This window comes from Pezoporus occidentalis, unplaced genomic scaffold (assembly GCF_034315485.1).
Source record: "Pezoporus occidentalis ecotype Australia unplaced genomic scaffold, CSIRO_AGI_Poc_V1 ctg77, whole genome shotgun sequence".
Taxonomy (NCBI): Eukaryota; Metazoa; Chordata; class Aves; order Psittaciformes; family Psittacidae; genus Pezoporus; species Pezoporus occidentalis.
In genome coordinates, this window is record NW_026916126.1 from 3,070,154 (window position 1) to 3,090,409 (window position 20,256).

At 42.6% G+C, this 20,256-nt stretch overlaps 1 protein-coding gene across 2 annotated transcripts in view; it reads left to right on the plus strand.

Moving 5' to 3' along the window:
• The first annotated feature begins 6,073 nt into the window (after positions 1-6,073).
• The window catches only part of PDXK (pyridoxal kinase), a 52,007-nt gene continuing 37,824 nt past the window's right edge, over positions 6,074-20,256 (plus strand). The window contains exon 1 of one of the 2 annotated variants that reach the window (XM_062602510.1): positions 6,074-6,432. In XM_062602510.1, coding sequence (XP_062458494.1) covers positions 6,340-6,432 — 93 coding nt within the window. In that variant the 5' untranslated portion in view covers positions 6,074-6,339. Of the gene's footprint in view, positions 6,433-6,748; positions 6,794-20,256 lie in introns of those variants that run through there. The other variant, XM_062602512.1, reaches the window with a different exon arrangement.

The following is a 20,256-nucleotide window of genomic DNA, read 5'->3' on the forward strand; positions in this document are numbered from 1 at the left end:
AAAATGCTCAGAATACAGCGTTTCAGCAAGTTGGTGATAGAGAACAGGTTCAAGTTAGAGGTGAAGAGAATGGATAGCCCACTGTTACTCTTCTGATTGTATCATCTCTTAATATATAAATATAATAAATATATAGGTCCTTATTCCTCAAGTTTCAGCACACAGTAGTTTGCATAACTGGGCCTGGAGCAAAGAATTACATGTACCACTGTGTCCTGGGTTCAGCAGCAGCAGTCATGTTTCTCCTTTGTGGTAGTCAGTTGCCTGACTGGGTTTAAACCACGACACACTGTCATTATTTACTGCCCGTTATGGGGACTGTTTCTCTCCATTCTGTTTAAAGAAGCTGGGGCACTTACGAGTACTGGCTCTGCATGGATAATCGTTAGTGGACTCAGTATGGATTTAAGTCCAACAATTTCTCTGCAGGCTGTTTTTTCACTCAAGCTGAGAGCATGTCAGCCTTGCTAGTTTGCAGTTCTGTTCTATGCTAGGTTTTGGAGAAATGGCACTGATGAGTGCTCTTTTTGTACTAGAGACAGCAGCCCACCTGTCTGTCAAAGGGTTTAGAACGGCCTGTCTAGTCCTTCCATGTATAACAGCTTTGACGGCAAGATCAGTTTTCAATGATCTGCTTTCTTTTGCTGAGAAAATGGCCCCGTCTCTGTCATTTTTGACAATTCCTGACAATATTAATCATTTTAATACACCCCAAGTGAAAATCTGGTGTGAAACAAGAATAACAGCCCCTCCTACATCAAATGCTGCTAATGCTTTATTATTACTATTACAAACATAAATTGGTACTTTACAATGTCTTAGCAATCATTCAACTGACCAGTAAAAAAAGACAGATGGTCTTCTGGTTGGAGAATGCACAATTATTACTCTCTGCTGGTCCAATTCTGCTGCTTTGAAGGGCTGTTGAGAAAAGAAGAGGCTATTATTATGACCTTTACATGACCTTGACCTTTTATTTTCTGTCAATGCCTATGATGATTTAGAGAATCCATATATAATTTACAAAATCTGATTTAAGACAGTCTCTCTATGCATCTTTTATCAAGTTGAGTGCGCCATATTCTTGGCAGCCCCATACCTTTTCTGTTGTGCTTATATAGAAAATCTGAACTTCAGGAGATATTGGTAGTTAATGCAGTCTGTCCCCTGTTCCAAGACAAACTTAAATATAGATATTAATATTTATAAAAAATATTTCTTCCACTAGTTATGAAAAACAAAGAAACTGAAGATAACTCATCAATCTTCCAAAGCAGCCTCTTCCTGTGTTTCCATAATCCCTTGCATAATGGAGGTAAACTCTTCATTATGGACACTAGTTTATTCCCTTCTGCTCCTTCATAGCTCTGTGTTATATGTATTTGTAGGCTCTTCTTAGAGTAGAGCTTTCATTAAGCTAAAGAAACCATTTCCTCCTTAGTTGTGTGTCCTGAGCTTTGAATCCTCCTTACAGTCTTTCACACTGTTCCATTGTTTCATTTCAAATAAAATGCCATTCCAAAAAATTGGCAGTACTGCCAAAGACCCTACCAGTGATGAATACGCTGCAAGGATTACTTCATATGCCTTGCAGACTATATTGTTGTCTATGAAGTCCAAAGGGAGATTACCTTTATTGCAATATTGTGACATTGTTGACCCATGTTAAGCTTGTTATTCACTGTAATCTCATGATTTCTTCATGCATAGTGAGCTGAAATTCCAAAGGGTAACAACATAGACCTTGGAAGGCAGGCAGTCCAGGCAACAAATGGACCATAAAGATGTTTACCCTGTCTGCTCAGGAGCAAGAAGGTATCCTCTGAATTGCTGGCTGGCTAACTGTCATGTGTATTAATGCCTCCGGTCTGCCACGACATGTATTGCTTTTTGGTGCAATGACAGGCTGAGCAAAGAAGTGGGGGAGATGTGAGAAGGATTTAGGGAGATGTAGAAGGAGAGCATATGAGGAACAAGTTGCATTTGTGGAAGAGACATTTTTCTTTTTTCCTCATGAAGCCCTCTGTCACACACTGAATGGTTATTTGCTCTTTGAATAGTCCTAGTAACCTAGTAAAGTTTTTGTTCTGTGGTTTTTTTTTCCAAACAGAATAGGCTTGAGAAGGATAGCATAACAGAATGCATGATGACTGGAGCTGAAGTCTAGTTTCACTTCTTTATGAGACACAAACTGTTTTTTATGAGGCAGGGGCCTGACTTCTTAAAGAATAAATTGGGCAAAGTCTGTAAAAAAACACCACTCAGAAACTGATGTTCACATTTAGATGAGCTGTTTTCTGGAAGGGAAGGAGAACTGTTTTCTGGTGTTCGTTTTCCTTGTGGCAACTTTTTAATGTATAGACATGTATGCTCCCCCATATTCTGAGAAATGTTGGAGCTCAATACTGTTGAGTCACCCCCTTGTTTACATTTGGCCGTGTATGCAGGTTCTACTCCTTAATCCGTGAAAAAGACTGCAGTTTTTACAGCTTGGAGTATAAAGGGAGGTTTCAGGTGTTCCTCTTGGGTAAGCATTAAGATTGCTAGCAGTACTTGCCTTTGTTGGACCTTTCAGAATATTAGGTAGAAGGTAGCAATCCTGCATAGAATGGGTTTCTCCATTTGCTTGGAGAAGCAGCATGTGTTCTGTAACACTCTTTCACTTTCAGCACCTGCAGGGACAGGCAGAGCGATGCATTTGCACCCTCCCTGCCTTCCTGCAAATGGCCTCAGCACTGTCGCTCTCACAGACCTCTACAACTCTCTACAACTACCTGAAAGGAGGTTGTACTGAGGTGGGTCCTGGTCTCTTCTCCCAGGTAACAAGCAATAGGACAAGAGGAACCAGTTTCAAGTTGTACCAGAAGAGGTTTAAGAGTGGATATTAGGAAACATATCTTTACCAGAAGGGCTGTCAAACATTGGAACAGGCTACCCAGGGAAGTGCTTGAGTCATCGTCCCTGGAGGTATTTAAAAGACTTGTGGTCCTTACGAGACTTGGTTTAGTGGCGGACTTGGCAGTGCCAGATAAACAGCTGGACTCAAGATCATTGAGTTCAACCTAAATGGTTCTATGATTCTATGATTCCTACCTAAGCTGTAGTTCCCCCAGTCAGGTATAGGAACAGTCTGGTATCAGCTGTGCTCTGCAATGTGAAACCTCCTTGAGCCTATCCTTGCTTTGCCGATGTGGTCTACTAGGTGCAGGAGTAGTGGTTGTAGAAAACCAAAGGGCAGGCATTACTAAATGTATGAGGTGTGCTTTCCTTCTTGGGGGAAGAACTTGCTCCATTGAGATTGTCAGACATGCTTGGGCAGTTTTGAGATAGAACAGCTGTAAATCATAGAATCAGATAGGTTGAAAAAGACCTTTAAGATCATCGAGTCCAACTGTTATCACAGGACAGCCAAGCCCACCACTAAACCATGTCACTAAGGGCAAACTGATCTCCCCTCAAGATCTCCCCTTATGCCTGACCCTCATGATCTCTACTCACAGCCACCCCTCATCTGCCCCCCATAGTGGCCCACATTGTATAGCTGCCATCTCTACCCTCCACAGCTGCCCCTCACACCCCATGGCTGCCCCTGCTCTCCCCTCATGATCTTCCCTCATGACTGTCCCCCCACCCCCCATGGCCACCCTTCACATCCCATGGATGCCCATGCTCTCCCCTCATGATCTCTCCTCATGACTGCCCCTCTTTTCTGTCACCATTTTCCCTCATGGCCAAACATCTCCCCTCATGATCTGCCCTCACGATGGCCCCTCACCCCTGATGGCCATCCTTCCTCTCCCCTTATGGTCTCCCCTCATGGCTGCCCTTTCTTTCCCAACACCATCTCCCCTCATGATCTCCCTTCATGGCGATCCCTCCTCTCCCCTCAGAATCTCCTCTCATGGCCTCCCCTCCCCTGCTCTCATGATCTCCCCTCATGGCTGCCTCTCCTCTCCTCTCATGATCTTCCCTTGTGGCTGCCCCTCATTTCCCCTCATGATCTTCCCTTATGGCTGCCCTTCCTCTCCCCTCATGATCTCCCTCATGGCCGCCTCTTTTCTCCCCTCATGATCGCTCCTCATGGCCAGCCCTCCTCTCCCCTCATGACCTTTCCTCTTGGCTGCCCCTCATTTCCCTCACAGCTGCCCTTCCTCTCCACTCATGATCTTCCCTCATCACTGTCCTTCCTCTCCCCTCATGATTTCCCCTCACAATCACCCTTCACCTCTCATGGCCACCCCTCATCTCCCCTCATGTTCAACAGTGTTTAAATTAATATTGTCCATTTTTTTGTGCAACACCCATATGTATGCACTTCAGAGCCTTTTCCAAGCTCTCCACCCATAACAAGGATAACCACAGCTATCTACTTTATTGCATACACTCCCTTCCCCACTCCATGTACTTCTACAGGCTCTTCTGCTTCTTTTTGCTTGTCCAGCTACACAAACTTCACTAACTTAGCTACAAGGCCTGATTACCAGCAGAGCAGCCCCCTTTCTACAATTCAGCACACTGTGGACCAGGATCTGATCCTCTCCAATGCTGCATTTCTCTCTTTAAAGTGGCGTAGGAAATGCTCCTTCCAAGAGACTCTGGAAGACTTTATCTATAATTGCCTGTAAACCACCTAAGTAGTAAGTGATACAGGCTTACCCTGCCATCCAGACCTGTGTCCCCTTGAGATAAACCCCTTGTGTGAAGGAGGTTATCCTTCATACAAGGAGAACTCCAGCAGCTTTCTCAGACGCTGGAGCTGTAGCATACATGGTGCAGATCATTCATTGTTGTGGCTCTATACTCCATGGAGATGTGCCAGTTTCTACAGTTCAAGAAAATACCTGAATTTATAGGTGATGAAACTCACAGTAGTAAGGCCAGCCTAGAACAAGCCCTGTTTCTTGCAGCTGGAGTGACAACAGAAAACAGGACAGTATACTTCCTCATTTTCCAAAAGATTACTTATGATGAGGAAATTGATCTTTCATGTCGCTAAGAAATAACAACAATATTCAAGAGTCAGTTTAAAGCTATCTATGAAGAAGAACAATAGGCATCAGGCATTATTTCTTGTTGTGATCTTTGACTGGACCTGTGACGTTCAGTAATGACAAATGGCCAGAGGAAGATGAAATTCCCAAACACATTATGAAGTCCTATCTCAGCAGAGTCTTGATGTATTGTAGCACTTGCCAAATAACACATACATCTTCTTTCACTTTGGCAGCCCTCTGAAGGCGATGTTTTGTGTCAATAACACACAATTGTGCTCACTTCAAAACCCAGCTGCAAGGGTGGTGCTCTATCAGGGCACCCGCTGTGGCACTGCAAGGCACTGCGTGGGGCTGCTTGTGGCATCCATGGCTCCACAGGACTTTCTAAACACTTGAGAAGGGGAAGTACAGATGGGATGCATGTGCTGCACTTTGCTGTTCCTGTGGGGAAGGTGTAGGTGGCTACTGCCACAGTGAAGTGTGGACAGCAAATGATGGTTAATGCACAGGATGGGTGGCAGAGGGCTGGATGGCCAGTGTTACGCGCACTGACCAGCATGTACCTATGGGCACTGGAAACGTGCTCAGGGTACCTGGTGCCGTGGTGCTGCGCAGCGAGGGCAGGAGAGAGCCCAGCACAACATGCAGGACTGGAAGAAGGGTGTCCACATGTGTGGGCCACGGGTGTCCTGCATGGTGCTTGGGTGGAGACACGGAGCCTCTAGAAAGTGTCTGTGGTACCCATGGCCCCGGGGTCTCTGTGCTGGGGAGGTCTGGGTGACATTGCAGCAGTGCCTCTGTGGGGCTGGCGAGCGCCTCACTGCAGTGCTGGATGGGTGCACCGGTGATACCGGGAAATTCCGCGCATCACCGGCACCGAGGTGAGGGGCACAGCCCTACCGCTGCCGACGGTGGGCGAGGGGGAGGCGGCACCCTGCTCGCCTCAGAGGGACGGGCAGCATGAGGCGTTAGCCATGCGTGCGGGATGGCGCCTGTCACCGCCGAGTGCGGGGGGGGGGGCGGCCGTTGAGGTGCGTGACGAGCTGTGTGCGTGTGTGTGGCAGCCGCGGCGGGACCTGCAGCGAGAGCGCCGCTGGGGCTCCGTGCCTCGCTCCCCTGCGGCACCGCGGCGGCTGCCTCCCCCTGAGCAGCGAGAGTCGGAGGCGGCCATTAAGTGTCCGCGCCCATCGCCTGACGTTCTCTGAGCCCGCTCTGGGGAGTGTTCTGTGTGTGTGACAGGCGGGGAGGGGAGGGGAGGGCAGGGCGTGCGCGTGACGCCCTCCGCGCTCCGCCTCCTGCTCCTTGCTCCCGGCGCCGCCGAGCTCGGCCCGGTGCGGGTGCAGTCATGGAGCTGGAGCGTGAGTGCCGGGTGCTCTCCATCCAAAGCCACGTCGTCCGCGGCTACGTGGGCAACAAGGCGGCCACCTTCCCCCTGCAGGTGAGCGGGCGCGGACGGGCCCACCGCCGTGCGCCCCTTCTTCCCTCTGCTGTTTCCCCTCCGCGGCGAGGGGAGTCGGGCAGGTGTGACGGGAGGGCTGCCCGGCGCAGGGGGTGGGCGCCCCTTGCCAAGTGGGGTAAGGTCAGGGCACGGCCGGGAGCAGCCCGCACGGGTGCGCTTCCGAGCACCGGAGCGCGGGGCTGGGGCGGGAGGAGCCGGGGTCAAGTGACCGACGCGGTCTCCGCGCACCCGGGCGAGACGGGGCCCCGGCGGCCGAGCCTCGTACCGGCTGCGCGCCGCACGGCCCCGGCCGACGGCTCCCGCTAACGTCATGTCTTATCCCTGCTGGCTTGAGGCGGTGGTACGGCGGGCCGGTTTAAAGAGAGGGGGACTGGGGGCGCTGCCGGTGCGGGAGCCTGTGTGTGCCGCCGGGCATGTGCTCCGGTGTCGAGCGGGCGCTGCGGCTTGAGGGCGACAGCGGGCCACCTTCTGATAACAGGTTGGGTTTGGGTGCCCTGCGCTGGGGACAGGGAGCTCGGCTTGCTGGAATGAGGTCCTTGTGATGCTGGGATGAGAATTAAGAAGAGTCTTTGGTGGTGGAGCTGGGTAAGTTCCCACCCCTCAATTTCTGGGGATCTGGGGAAGCTGGAGTAGAGTGTAAGTACCACTTAATGGCTGTATAAGGCCAGAGCAAAGAAACTAGCTGACATGCTCAGGGGCTTGAGTGTATAATTGGATCTTGGCCTTCAGGGCTGGCATGTGCTGAATTCAGAGTTGCTTGCCAGGGTCTAGCTGATGGTGAGAAAACATTGGTGTGCTTTGGGGTGAGCCTTTGCACATGCCACTGTTCTCTTTTCTGAAGTGTCTGTATCCTAAGGGGACCTTACTGTCAAGAAGTCTTTGTTCCTTGACCTGCAGAGCTTGCTGTCCAGGAATTTCATTGCCAGAACACAGTGTGTTGGTGCATTGGTTATCTTGGTACATGCTTAACAAGCAATAGCGTGATTTCACTTGATTATATATGAGAGATGGTACAGTCTGATAAATCACGCACTTGAGACCAGGCCAGCGACAACATAAACATCACATCCCCTTATTGCCATCCAATTATAATGTAACCAAGTCTCTTGAAAATTAGTGTGTGGTGAAGGGTAATGTACATATGAAATCCATGCATTATAGGAAATCTGTGTATGTGAAGACCCATGCCTGAAGGTTGTCATGATCTCTGGCCCAGCTGTCCCTCCTCTTCTACCAGAATGATCTCTAAATTGAGCTCCCCCTTTCACGCTCTTCTGCCCCCTCCAGCTATTTTTGTGGTATGACAAGGGCCCACAGTAGTATTTATTCCTGAAATCTCTAGTCTCTTAACTTTAATTTTGCGTCAAAGGTACTCTTTACTCTTCTGTAACTCAACCTTTCTGTGGCATATTAGCCTGTGTATGGGTGTCTTGTATGACTTGGCAAGTCAGTTCCTGTGAAGTGTCTTTAGTTCCTTGACTATGACACTAAAATACTGCCATAGTTAAAAAGGCCTACTGATGTTGTAGCTGGGTTCTGTTTAGGAGGCTATCACACTCACAGTGTGTAATGTTCCTCAGTGTATAGCATAACGAGAAGATGCTGGGGTGAAAAAAGGTAATTGGGGAACAACTGAATTCCTGTCACTACAAACTGCACTTGAAAAGCCTCTGTAGGCAACCCTCAATGAAGTTGTCCTTGCTAGAAAGTTATTTAAAACCTGATTTTACTCGAGCATCAGATGTAGCAAATTGTCACCAAGTGAAACCTTCCTTTTTAAACAAGGAAATGAATTGCAACCCTAAGCCTCTTCGATTTGGTTTGGTTTTATGTAGATAAAAATAAAATGTAATTTTAGGCTTGAGGATCTGGCATGCTTATGTTATTTCACATTCTCTTTTTTACTTTGGTCTTCTGAATCAGTAATGATTAAATGAGGCTTCCTTCTAAACTCATCAGTGTTGACATTGCAAGACTCAGTATGCAGATGTGTGTGTGCATGTCCCTGTGAGGTCTGATGGGCTGAAATCCTGACAGAACAGTTCAGGAATCTGCATTTGGACAGCAGCATCCAAATAGAAAACCAGACATAGTTTCACCTCTTGTTTGCAGACTTCTGAAAAGAACATCAGGCATGTTTGAATGACTTATCTTTAGTGGAAGTCTATGGCATTATTATTTATTAGCAGTAGCTGGTGTAACAATGTGCACAACAGAGAACTCTCATATCTTTTTTATTTTATCTTTTTTAATCAATTGGCTTGTTTTGTTAGGCTTCCAGTACACTAAAAGCTAAACTTTTTAACAAGCAGGTTTGTGGGAAGACTTTCTCTTGTAAGTATATAGCAAACACTTTCTGTATAGCAAACACAACAAAAGATAATTAGATCATATATTAAAGCAGTTATAATAATGGAAGTAATCCAGCAGAGTGAGAAGTGTTAGAACCCTTTACACTATTTCAGGTTAAAATACATTTGTTCAAGTAGTTTGGGATTTTAGATTAACTAGTAGGTCTTGGAGGAAACACACTTTTGCATTTCCCAGGTAAAACGCCGGGAAGGGAACTGTCCTCAGCTGTGCTTTGAATTCTGTCTTGTCAAGAGGTGAAACAGTTTTTACTTGCATGGCTTTACTGTCTCTTTAAAAGGTGGTTCAGTATTATTTTTAAAATAGTCTTAATTTGCAGTTGTGTAACCTGAGCAGGTTTTGGTATCAGGAAATGGTTTAGGATTGTCCAGCATCTAAGAGAGGAAGAGCAGCCTCTCTGAGTTTTCCAGAAAGAGGTTAGAGAGTACAAGGAAGGGAAAGGAGAAAGTTACAGCCAGTTTCCCCTGAGTACTTGCATGAGAATTTGGTTTCCACTGGACTACATTCTGCTCCTGTCTGCAAGCCAGAGGCTGTTGATCTTTGCTTATGTGTAGGTAACACTGAGATCCACAGAGTTCTGTACATTATGTTCTTATGTTGTTTGATAATGCTAATGGACATTATTATCTTTTTGGTTTTGGTTTTGTCTGCCTCAGAATTGTTGTCTGTCTCAGAATTTGAGAACATCTTGTCATGTTTTGGCATTTAATTCTTGACTTTCTTTTATATCTGTTTATCTTGAAGATAGAGCTACAAGCATGGCCAAATACCATTAATTGGGTCTGGAGAATGAAATTGTCCTGATTTGTAGGACACCACCATAAACAGCATCTGCAGTTTACAGGATAAGATGGCCTTTTGCAATCTGCTCAATTATTATTTTTTATTATTATCCTTCCCTGTTCACTATCTCCACCCCCCACTCCCCTGCTGAATGGAAATAGTTTTCAGGTATTAGTAAGGGCAGATGATTCTCATTCTTAGATTACTCCTCTGTGATTCTTTTCTGCAAAAGAAACAGTAAGTCTACATTTTTAGCTCCCTCTTAATTGTAAAAAAGATGGGAAAGCAACTTTGGTCACTACAGATGGTAATTTCTTTGATATTTAAGGATAGTCTTGCACTGCACAGTTCAGCCAAGAGTATAATTTGCTTTCATATGCTGAGACCAAAATCAGTATCAGCCTATCTTTAATGATATCTGCTGCTCTAGCAGAAAAGTTTAAGGTGCTTTTTTGCTTTTTTTCTTTCTTTCTTTTGTTGAACAACATAGCCAAACAGATTAAGGATTGTACAGAAAGAGGCAGAAAAAAAGAGCATCTCATATTTAAGATTGTTCTGTTTTTCAGAACCTACTTCTATTGTGTTAATTATATGAGTCAGAAGAAGGATGAATCAATCAAATGTTTACAGAATAACTAAGAAATGTTCCTGCCGGCTAGCCCTTATTTTTGTTACAGATCAAAGGCTGAAAAACCATTACTTAATTTTTTTTTCATTGCTTCTGTTTTTGTTCTTGTAAGAAAGGTAAACAAGGGACAGAAAGAACAGATGAATTTAAAAAAAACAACAAAACAACCAAAATAAAACCACCCGAACAAGAAAAAATCACACAAAAGAACCACCCCCCACCCCCCCACCCCAAGAAAAAAAAAAGCAAAACTCATCCAGATTAACCCACCTATGACGAAAGGATGGGTCTGGCTCTCTGGGAGCTCAGCGGTACCATGAGAACTTTGAACTTCTGAGGAGATTGTAGGAGGTGGACTTTTGATCTGTATGGTAAACTGGAAGGGGAGAGGGACAGGACTGGGAGAGGACAAGAAAGTGGAATATTCCTTGAAAGACCGAAACAGTAGAAAACCCCAGTTTGTGTGTCAAGTCTTTTAGCACTTTAACATTACTTGAAGGTGACCAGACTGAGGCAAAGAATGGGGAAAAATATGGGGGTGTCACTTTTACTTCACAGTAGTCATAAACTCTTTTATGTTTGTGTAGAACTGTGAACTAAGAGATCCCAAATTTCTTCACAAACTTTTTACAGAAAACTTTTCAATTACTAATGCAAAATAATTGATTTGAAAAACTAATTTAAGCCTGCCTAAAAGAAGTGCTAACGTGATGCAGACTCTAGGTGACAGGGCCAAACACAGTCTCTACGAAGCTGAGAGCACAGCTGACTGAACCTTCATCATCTGAGGTCAAGTCTAAGGATGTGATAGTGGTATTCGTAACTGTTCCTACCAGTCATGAAAATAGAGTCATACAATATAGGTTGATTATATATTACAGTTGAAAAGCTGAGAAAAAGCATTCTAGGATGCATTAACATTTATTTTGCATTTTGGAGTGTGTATGGGGCCAGTTGATTAGTTGGCATTTTAAACTTTTAAAAAAGATCATGATAAATATTTACAATAATTTATCATTATTAAGATTTGCTAACTTTTCCCTTGTGCTTTGTGAAAATTGGAACTATGCAGATGCATAGGCTGATGTTTGATATAGTCGTTACACTGGACTGTGTGCTGAAGTGAAGAAATAGTAGATTATGGGTTTATTTGTTGGTTGTTTTGTTTTGTTTTTTTTTTACATAAATGTAATTTTTCGTCTAACATGACGCAGCAAAGTGGAAAGATTAAGAAAGGGATACTATTTAGTGACCACGAGTATGTGCAGATATCTGACTTCAGAGCAAGCAAAACTGCCTTACCGTCATTCTCCCACTTTCTTTGAAAAAAAAAAAAAAGAGTTGTCAAGAAATTGCAAATCTTATTAAAGGACTGGAAAACCATGCCAAAAGGCTGAGCTGCACTGTGTGTGGAGCAGTTTGTGTACTCAGAGGCTCAGTAGCGTTTGCTTGCTTAAGGCATTTTTTTGTTAGCAAGTGTTCTTGTGTTCTATCTTTAAGGCTTAGATTTTTATTCTAATTTTTTTTTGTTTGAATTCTTGCAGTTATTATGTCTTCTTTCTGCTCCAAGTGAAATAGCTGAGAGAATATTTTTTCCCTGTGTAAACAAAGGATAGGTAAGCCAATAATGATCAGATTTCAGGGCAGGGGCTTCAAGTTAAACTTAATTGCATATATAGATTAAAATTTATTGAAATTATTAAAAAGAAAAGTATACTTTGAAATTAAAAAATGAATTTTTAGTTGTATGTATGAGTATGGTACAAAGGTAAACCTGAGAAAAATAGATGACATACAAGCTAATGAAACCTTTAAAATCTCCCTTCTGTATTGTCACTTACTTTTCACTGTTTCTATTTATATCAAAAAATGCTGGTCACCTTTCCTTGAAGAGCATATTTAGTCATTTTAGATAAGGGATGTAGTATTATCCACGGCTGACTGAACATGTGCCAGGCAGGTATTTTTAGCTTCTTTAGGCTGAAAAGATGCAAGTGGAAGTTCCACTTCAGTTGCTTGTGTTGTGTGGAAAACAGGCTTGAGTTGGTGAAGCAAGGTTTAATGTGAGGAGTTGAACGTAAGTCCCGGTACATAAAATGTCCATTCTTCTGAAATTACTGTGTGTGATAAAGTGTGCATCTGAATATAGGGGGAAAAACCAAATGAGCATAGTGTTTGAAACATGCCAAGAAGGTCCATGTTGATAATAATATGTGCCCCAACAGAAGCCAGACCACTTCATCTTCTTGTGGCTTGGCAGCAGTGCTGTAACTTGTCAGGAAAAAAAAATACCGCTATGCTGAACTCTCCGAATTTTTCCAAGTGTTTGTTCAGGGCTCATATTTGTTGGTGCTAATTCATCCGTGGCACCTCTGAGCTCCAGTTCCCTTAACATCTGGAACAATTACCCATAGAGCAAGGGAGAGAACTGTGATACCAAAACTTCATGTGTGGTTCATTAAAAAGCGAAAAACCCACCACCGCCACCAAAAAAAAAAAAACCCAAACCAACACTAAACCCCAACAACAACCCCAAAACCAAACACAAGCAAAAAAACCAAACTGCACTTCACCTTCTGTCATCCTGTGTAAATTTTAAGCAAATGGACTAGTTTGAGATGAGCAGAAATCCTTTCATTGCGATTTAACTTGGCTCCCTTGGAAGTACAATGCACCTTTTGTCAGAGGGATGTGTAGGATTGAGGAGGTGCTAGAGACATACTGGAAAATGGTCTCTTTCCCCATGTCAGAGCAAAAGCTAGAGACCCACTTTCTGATCTGTAGATGCAGTGTTTTCCAAAAGCAGAATGGATTTCCTGACCAGCAGATCCTTTCCAGTCTGATCGCAACTCTTCCCCTTTTCCCCTCTGCAGGTTCCAGTCATGTTTTACTTCTCAGAAGGTGATCTGTGTATAAATCTCAAACAAGGATGACACAGCTATCAATGACATTGATAAGTTCAAGGGAGGGAATCCATGGTGATCTTCAAAAATAGCATTCATTAGGTCCTTCTACTTGCAACTGCCAAAGTAGTAAAGTGCTGGTCTGTCCCACAATATCAGAATAAGGCAACATTTTTTGTTACTTAAATTGGCAGATTGCTAGCCAATAAAGCCAAGAATATTTTCTTTAACATTCCATTTAGTAAAGTCTGGCCTAAATCTAAGCAATTAAAATATATATGTATTTTTTATAGTTCTCTGCATCTTCATGTATTTTACAGCATTTGTTTTGGATGACGAATACTGCCGAAGGAAAATTCTTTTACCCTCCCTGCCTCCCTCCCTGCCTGTTATCATGGAATAGAGCCCCTGTTTCATATGGGTGGGCACCATGTTACCTGCGGAAACCCTCATACACAGAGCAGCTAACAAAAATAGGAAAAAGTTTTAGAAAAATGGATAAAACCGAGACCTGCAGGGATAGTATTTCCTGCAGCACATTAATTGTTGTTGCTGTTTGTGGATCAGCACAAGCTGTAGTCTGTGTCACACCTCATTCCCTTTGTGCTCAAATATTGCCAGTGGCTTTATGGTTGGGATAGTTGTTTCTGTGCTCACTGTAGCTAGAAGTAATGTTGTGCCTCTGTTCATTCATGCAACAACCAAACAAATACATGGCAACTCTTTTAAGAGGTTATATTGTCATCTGTCCTCTGGGGTATAGTTTCACAATCTGCTGGCTTCAGTAGCAAAGCCAGCTTCAGGAACTTGTTCTTCTCTTACCAGCACCAGCTGGTTCTTCCACCTGCACTAAATGCTGTCTATGTCAACTCTTCAAGGAAAGTAACTTTTTGAGGCTGGGCGGTAGACTGCTCAAAGAAGCCACCCAGGTTATAAATAACTTTACAGAGAGGAAAATTCAGAAAATGTTTGTTTTCCTTGTGAGTCAATTTCCTGATCCAGTTCCCTGCACAGCCCCACAGAAGTCTCTTTTGGCTTAACAGGTGCCAGAGCAGGAGCGAGCCCCAGGTTCCTCTACCTGGCATCAACTGAAGGAAGCATTCTTCAAAATATGCTCTTATCTAAGACAATTTGCTTGCTCTGAAGAAATTAGTGACACATTTAACTGTTCTCTAGAGGCTTCATCTTTCATTCTTTCCCTGTGGTAGTCTTGGTGTGATCTACACAGAACGTGGCACCTCCTTCAGGGAGTTGTTTCCTGTTCTGTTTTTCCAAGCATCTGTTATCTTGCAGTTTAACATCTAAAGCTTTGGTAGGAGGGTGGGATCCATTCATTAGCTACCTAAGAAGGCCAAATAAAGCATATGTGCTGGATAAACAAAATCTCTTGATGGATAACTCCACCTTAGATGTACATAATGTTCTTGTCATGCCTTGCTAATAATGGACTGGTGATACAGCGCTAGCTATCCAAAAGACAAACAGCAGGAATAAAAAGCAAATAAAAATCAGAGGAAACTAATGTGTTGTGGGATCCCCCTTGCCATTTCATTTACTGAAATAAATGAAATTCAGTCCATGCCTGTTGGACCTGTTGCTGCTCTGTACGTCTGCTTCTCCTAACCAGTGTTTGTAAACTTCCTTGTGTAGGAAGAACTGCATGATTCCAGTTGGCAGGAGTTTGCAGTGACAAGTATGGTGTTTTTGTCAAATTACATCCAAGTGTAGAAGGAAGCAGCATAGAGATGATGAATCTGAAATTTGCAGTGAACTTGCAGATTTTATAACTCTTCAAAGGTTTATGCAAACTAGCTTCCCCATCTGAAACCAGTATCTAAAGTCACTGTTACCTAACAATAACAATGAAAGTCTCAGGATGGAGGGGGAGGAATGTATTTTGTTGGTGGAAGGCATTCAGCCACCCACAGCACCACCTCATTCTCCCTTTTTTGTGTTTGTCCTTTAGTGGGAAGAATTAAGAGGAAAACAGAAGCTATTATTTCCTTGTCTTTCATTTACCTTAGCATTTATAAATCAGTGTCGTGCAGATTCATCACTTGATCCCACCCCAGATGGCAGGAATGACCACCTGCCCATAGGAAGGTTAATAAAGCAGCTGTACCACAAATCTTTTGACTCTGTATTTGGGTCGATCCTGAACTGGTGTGCCTGGAGTAAAGGTGATGAGCATGTGTCTCACAGGCACTACAGGCTGTTTGTTTAAGTAGCCTGTGAAAAAATGCTGATGATATAGAACAAGGAATTTCTTAATGCTGAACAAAATGGCTTAGAGGGAATTTTGATAAGGGCATGTATATTATGTCATCTTAGTGTATTGCACTGAATAGTTAGCAATGCGCACCAATCAGGGTGGAAAGTAAAAATGGGTGACCTGGTGGTATTTGCTCTGAAGCATTCCTGTGTCTCTAAGGCTTATTTGGATGAGAATGTTTAAGGCACTATTGGATAACCTTGAATTTGGCCTGATTATGTTTCAGATACAGACATATTTGTGAGCCTTTTCAGAAAAATAAAGAAATAAAATAGTTGAGAACAAGTTCACTGCAGTCTCAGGATGTTACAGTCTTTTCTGTTCAGATGATCAGGATGTTACAGCTAGATCAGCCCATGTGCAAATTCTAAGTACCAGTTTTGACAGAGCACTTTGCCAAAAACTGCAGTCTGCTCTTGCAGAAGAGAGAGGCATTTGTTTTCTGCTCCTGTCTTCAGTACATCCTCTGTGGTGTCCAGTGCTGAAGTCAGCTTGTAGATCCTCAAAACTGGTATGCAGTTGGTCAGAGCTGAAAAAGGAGCAGCACTCCAGAAACAGGCATTAGGCAGCCTGAGGTCATTCTCTTGTTTTTGCTGGTGTGGCACTAGTTGTGGTTTGCCTGGACCTGAGAACTTGGAGCCACAGAGCAAGAATGAAACATCAAATAAATATGGCTGCATCATATATAACACATATTCCAGACCCCTCCACACATATTCTTTTCATGTGTGTTCTTTTGTAACTGGAAAGCAAAGTTGGGAAGGAAAGAAAACAGTGAAATGTGGAGTTTGACTTGAGAGTACAAGAAGTTGAGGTAAAAAGCAGGTTCAGGTAGGGAAAGGCATGGTGGTTTGTGGTTTGGTGGGTTTTTTTGTGGTTGTTTTTTTTTTTTTGGTGTGTGTGCATGTGTGTCTGAGGGTGAACAGTTCCAACTAGGTAGTTTGTATGTTCTTGATTTTGTGTCTATTATTTGCATAGTCTTCACATAGTGTTTTGTAGGTTTTTGTAAAGAGTAGAAAGTTCTCTTGTTTTTAACAAGTATCTGATACTATCCCAATGCTACTCTTTTATTTCTGTTACAGTGTTTCCTGTGTTGTCAGTGGCGAAATAACTTCCTCTCCCTCCAAGTTTTTCTGCAGTTGTGTTTTGTGGGGTTTTCTGGTTTTTTTTTTTTTTGGTGTTTTTTGTTCTTTTTTTTTTTTTTTGGGGGGGGGGGGGGTGTTGTCTGTTTTGTAATTGTCTGTTTCAAACCTTAGAATTTAAAGTGGCCTATTTGGTACCTGACTGTAGATTAATGAAGCACCAACAATATCTCCAGAATCCCTGTTCCTAAGCTAGTTTATTTGGTCCTCTCTTTTGATCTTGGCACAGTATCTCCAATATATTAATGATTTTTATTTGCAGTGCCTTGTCAAATGCTGCCCTAAAATACAGCCCTATTGTATGTTCAGAGTTCTCATTATTTACTTGGTATGCTTTATTAAAAGCTCAGAACGAGAGAAGAGATTAGGTTAGTCAATAGCAATTTCAGTTGGGTTTATCAGCCCACACCAGTGATTATGCCTACTTCACTAATTGCTAGGACATGCCTTTTTCTTTTTCCCAAGTTTCTTTTCTCAAACTGAATTTGTGCTCTAATTTTCTACACCCAGTACAATGTATGTTTTTTTCATTCGGTATGAAATGGAAAGAGATGCATTTAAGTGAAAGAGCTGGCAGACAATGAGAGGTGCAAGCTGCAACTGGGCAATCCTTTCTCTTTCTCCCTCTCCAAATTAATTTGATTATAGAAATTCAGCCATTTTGAATGCACTCCTGTTCCATGTCCAGAGGAGCAATGAGGTTCACTGGAACTGCAGTGATGGCTGTGTAAGGTAAAGTTCCAAACTGCAGTACTTAAACCTCAGGATGTGTATGCAAATAACTTGTAATCCAGTGGGTACATAGAGTGTTTCATGGCCCGAGACAGAGGCTTTTTATTGGAAAATGTAACTGCCGTTACTTTGCAAAAATCCCCCTAAACTGAACTACCTTGTTTGACAGGGTAATTTTAACTGTGGTATTAAAGTTAATTCTGTTAATGGCTTTCAATTAAGCTGGGTTTTGTGTAAAATAAAATTGGAAGGGTTGGAATGATTTTGGTTTATGTGGCACAGTGATTTTTTTTATTTTTTTTTTTTTAGACAAATACAGGTATGCCTGGCTAATTCTGTTAGTGGATTATACACATGCTCTGTTAAAAGTCAGCAGTTGGGGAGTTACGACAAGTTTTCTTGAAAATTCCTCAGAAATTGTGTCTGTTTAAGCCTCTCTAACCCCATTTACATATGTCTTTATGCTCTAAAGCTTTGTCCTTTAGCTGATGCATCTGTCTGTTACACTGCTAGAAGAGTCACTTTCCTGTTGGTGTAGGGCCTGTTAATAGCAATAAAGCCAGCTGTGATCTAAATGTGGATGAGGAGGGAGGTCCTCTGGAAGAAAATACGATCATATAGCAGGGCTCTTCAAGCCTTTGACTGGTTTCGTATTGCTGTCATACGCTCAGCTAAAGGGGCTCTGAGGTTAACCAAATGTGCCTTGTGCAGTCCTGAGCAGGCCAACTATTTCTCTTTCAGTACGAACATTGCGGTTTGGTGGGCTACTGGTTGACAACTTTGAGATACTTTCCGCTTGTATGGAGCACTGGACATGCTCTGTTTGTATACCTGTCTACTGTTACCTTCCTTTTTTTGGCCCAGATCCATTTATTCACGTTCCTTGCACCAGCTCACCTTGTTGACTTTTCGTGTGTTAACTGCATTTGTGGAGGCAGAGGAATAAGACTGTAATCAGGCAATTAATTATTTGTTAATTAAAATACATAATCATAGTTCAGATGTTTGTTGGGATGAACTTCACATAAGCTTAATAAACTGTGTATTTGTATTTTATGTGTATTTATACACATGTGAGGTGGAGGATTTTCTCTTAAGTATTCATTTATATATTTTTTTTTTAAATGCTGCTGTGTGTTTTAGATGATACAAGTCAAAGCACTTCCCCATTGCTTGGAAAGCTTGACTCTTTCTTTAAACTGAGGACTTATTTTTCCTTTCTGTAGAGCCCCATGGCTAGTCATGTGTCTCTATCAATTTTTACAAATTAAACACCAGCTTTTTTTAAAGTATATGAGAAGGCTTCCAAAAAAAAGCATTAATTTTAGAATAGAGGGGGTTTGTGGTTGCTGCAGCAGGTGATATGGTCTGTGTTCTGAAAAACAAAGGTGACCACATGTATAATACAGTATTGTAGAGATGATGGCAGCACACAGGTTGAGTACATATAATGCAGTATAATCGATTCTGTGCAACATAAATTCCCTAAGCTCTTCTTTGGCAGCACGGAAGGGCTTGTATCTTGTTCCCAGCTGTATTCTTACTGTGTGGATGAGGAACAGGACATTGTTTTTTTACATTCTGAGTTCAAGTGATACTGGTTTAAGCACAATGCTTTGCAGAGTAATGTTCTCCTTTCTTTGTCACTGTTTACTGATAACACTTGTCCAGTTCACAGGGCTCTGTGACTGCTTTTATTTTCAAGGCTTTGAGGAGGTGAATATGAAATATTTAAAATAGCATTTATTTTTTACAAGTTCTGTCACTGAAATCTGTAATAGTGCTGTGTTTAAGGTAGCAGGATGATAGACCACATTTTCTAGACTCTTTCCTTCTACTTCTTTAAATGATAGTGCGATGGTTAGAAAGGGTTTGGAAATACAGAATGATCTGGAGGTCAGATTACGATGATTTTCTTGTGCTTTAGAATACCCACATCTTGATCAAGAGTGCTGTTAGCTGAGAAATCCTTCAGTAGCATAACTGTTTTTACCAGGAGGAGAGTACATACACTGGAAGGTTTGAGGGTAATAGACTCTTTTAGAACTGGTTTAAAACAACATCCTAGTATCTGTCATGGCTCTTTGCTTTTCAGGCATGTTTTCTCTGCTGAGACAATCACTCTGAACTCAAGCAGGAGATTTTAGTGGAGCATAGGTCAGTCTGAGCCAGCTTGCAATAGGGACAATCCTGACCATTGCTTCTCAGGGAAAGCAGTGGGGTCTGCCTGAGTTCATGACTTCCTGAATCATTCCTAGGCATCATCAAGTCAGAAAGTCATCAAGTAGGAAAGCAGCTGAAATTAGCAGTTATTTCTGAAAATACATCTGCATGTTGATCTTGCCTAGTAAAGGAAAACAAATCAGTAGCACAGTTGAGTTTACACACCTGAAACCTTGATTTGGAATTCTGCATAATTCACAATGCTGCCTTTCTAGGCTCTATCTGGATGGTTTTGATTCACTTGTCTAGTATGTGCTAACCTTCTTCTCACTATTCTTAATATTTACTGCTGTTTTGCTCTGTCAGTCTGTTACCATCTGGTGGCACAAAGGACAGGACATACCTGGCTTAGATGGTTCATCATTTGAATAATAATTGAAACAGAGGCATCATTTTTCCACAGACTTTATATACAAAGTGGGCGTCTTGATACAAAATAGAAGAGTTGAAATGCGAGAAAAATAAGTGTTGTAATACATCTAGATCTCCCCAAAATAAATGTGGCATTGTATGAATCCTCCTTTCGAAGTACAGTCTCAGATATTCTCTTCTGTTTAGCAGAATCTTGTTCCTTCTTCCTAGTCAGTGCCCTTTTCTTGTCAAAATGTTTTCTCCTTGGAGATAAATTTGCCTCTTAGAGATGTGAACAAACAAATTATATAGTGAGATTTTCACCTGTGGCACGTTTGTAGCGCAGATCTGGTTGTGAAACTAATTAGGCATACAAGAAATCTGGTACCTTGTGTCAGC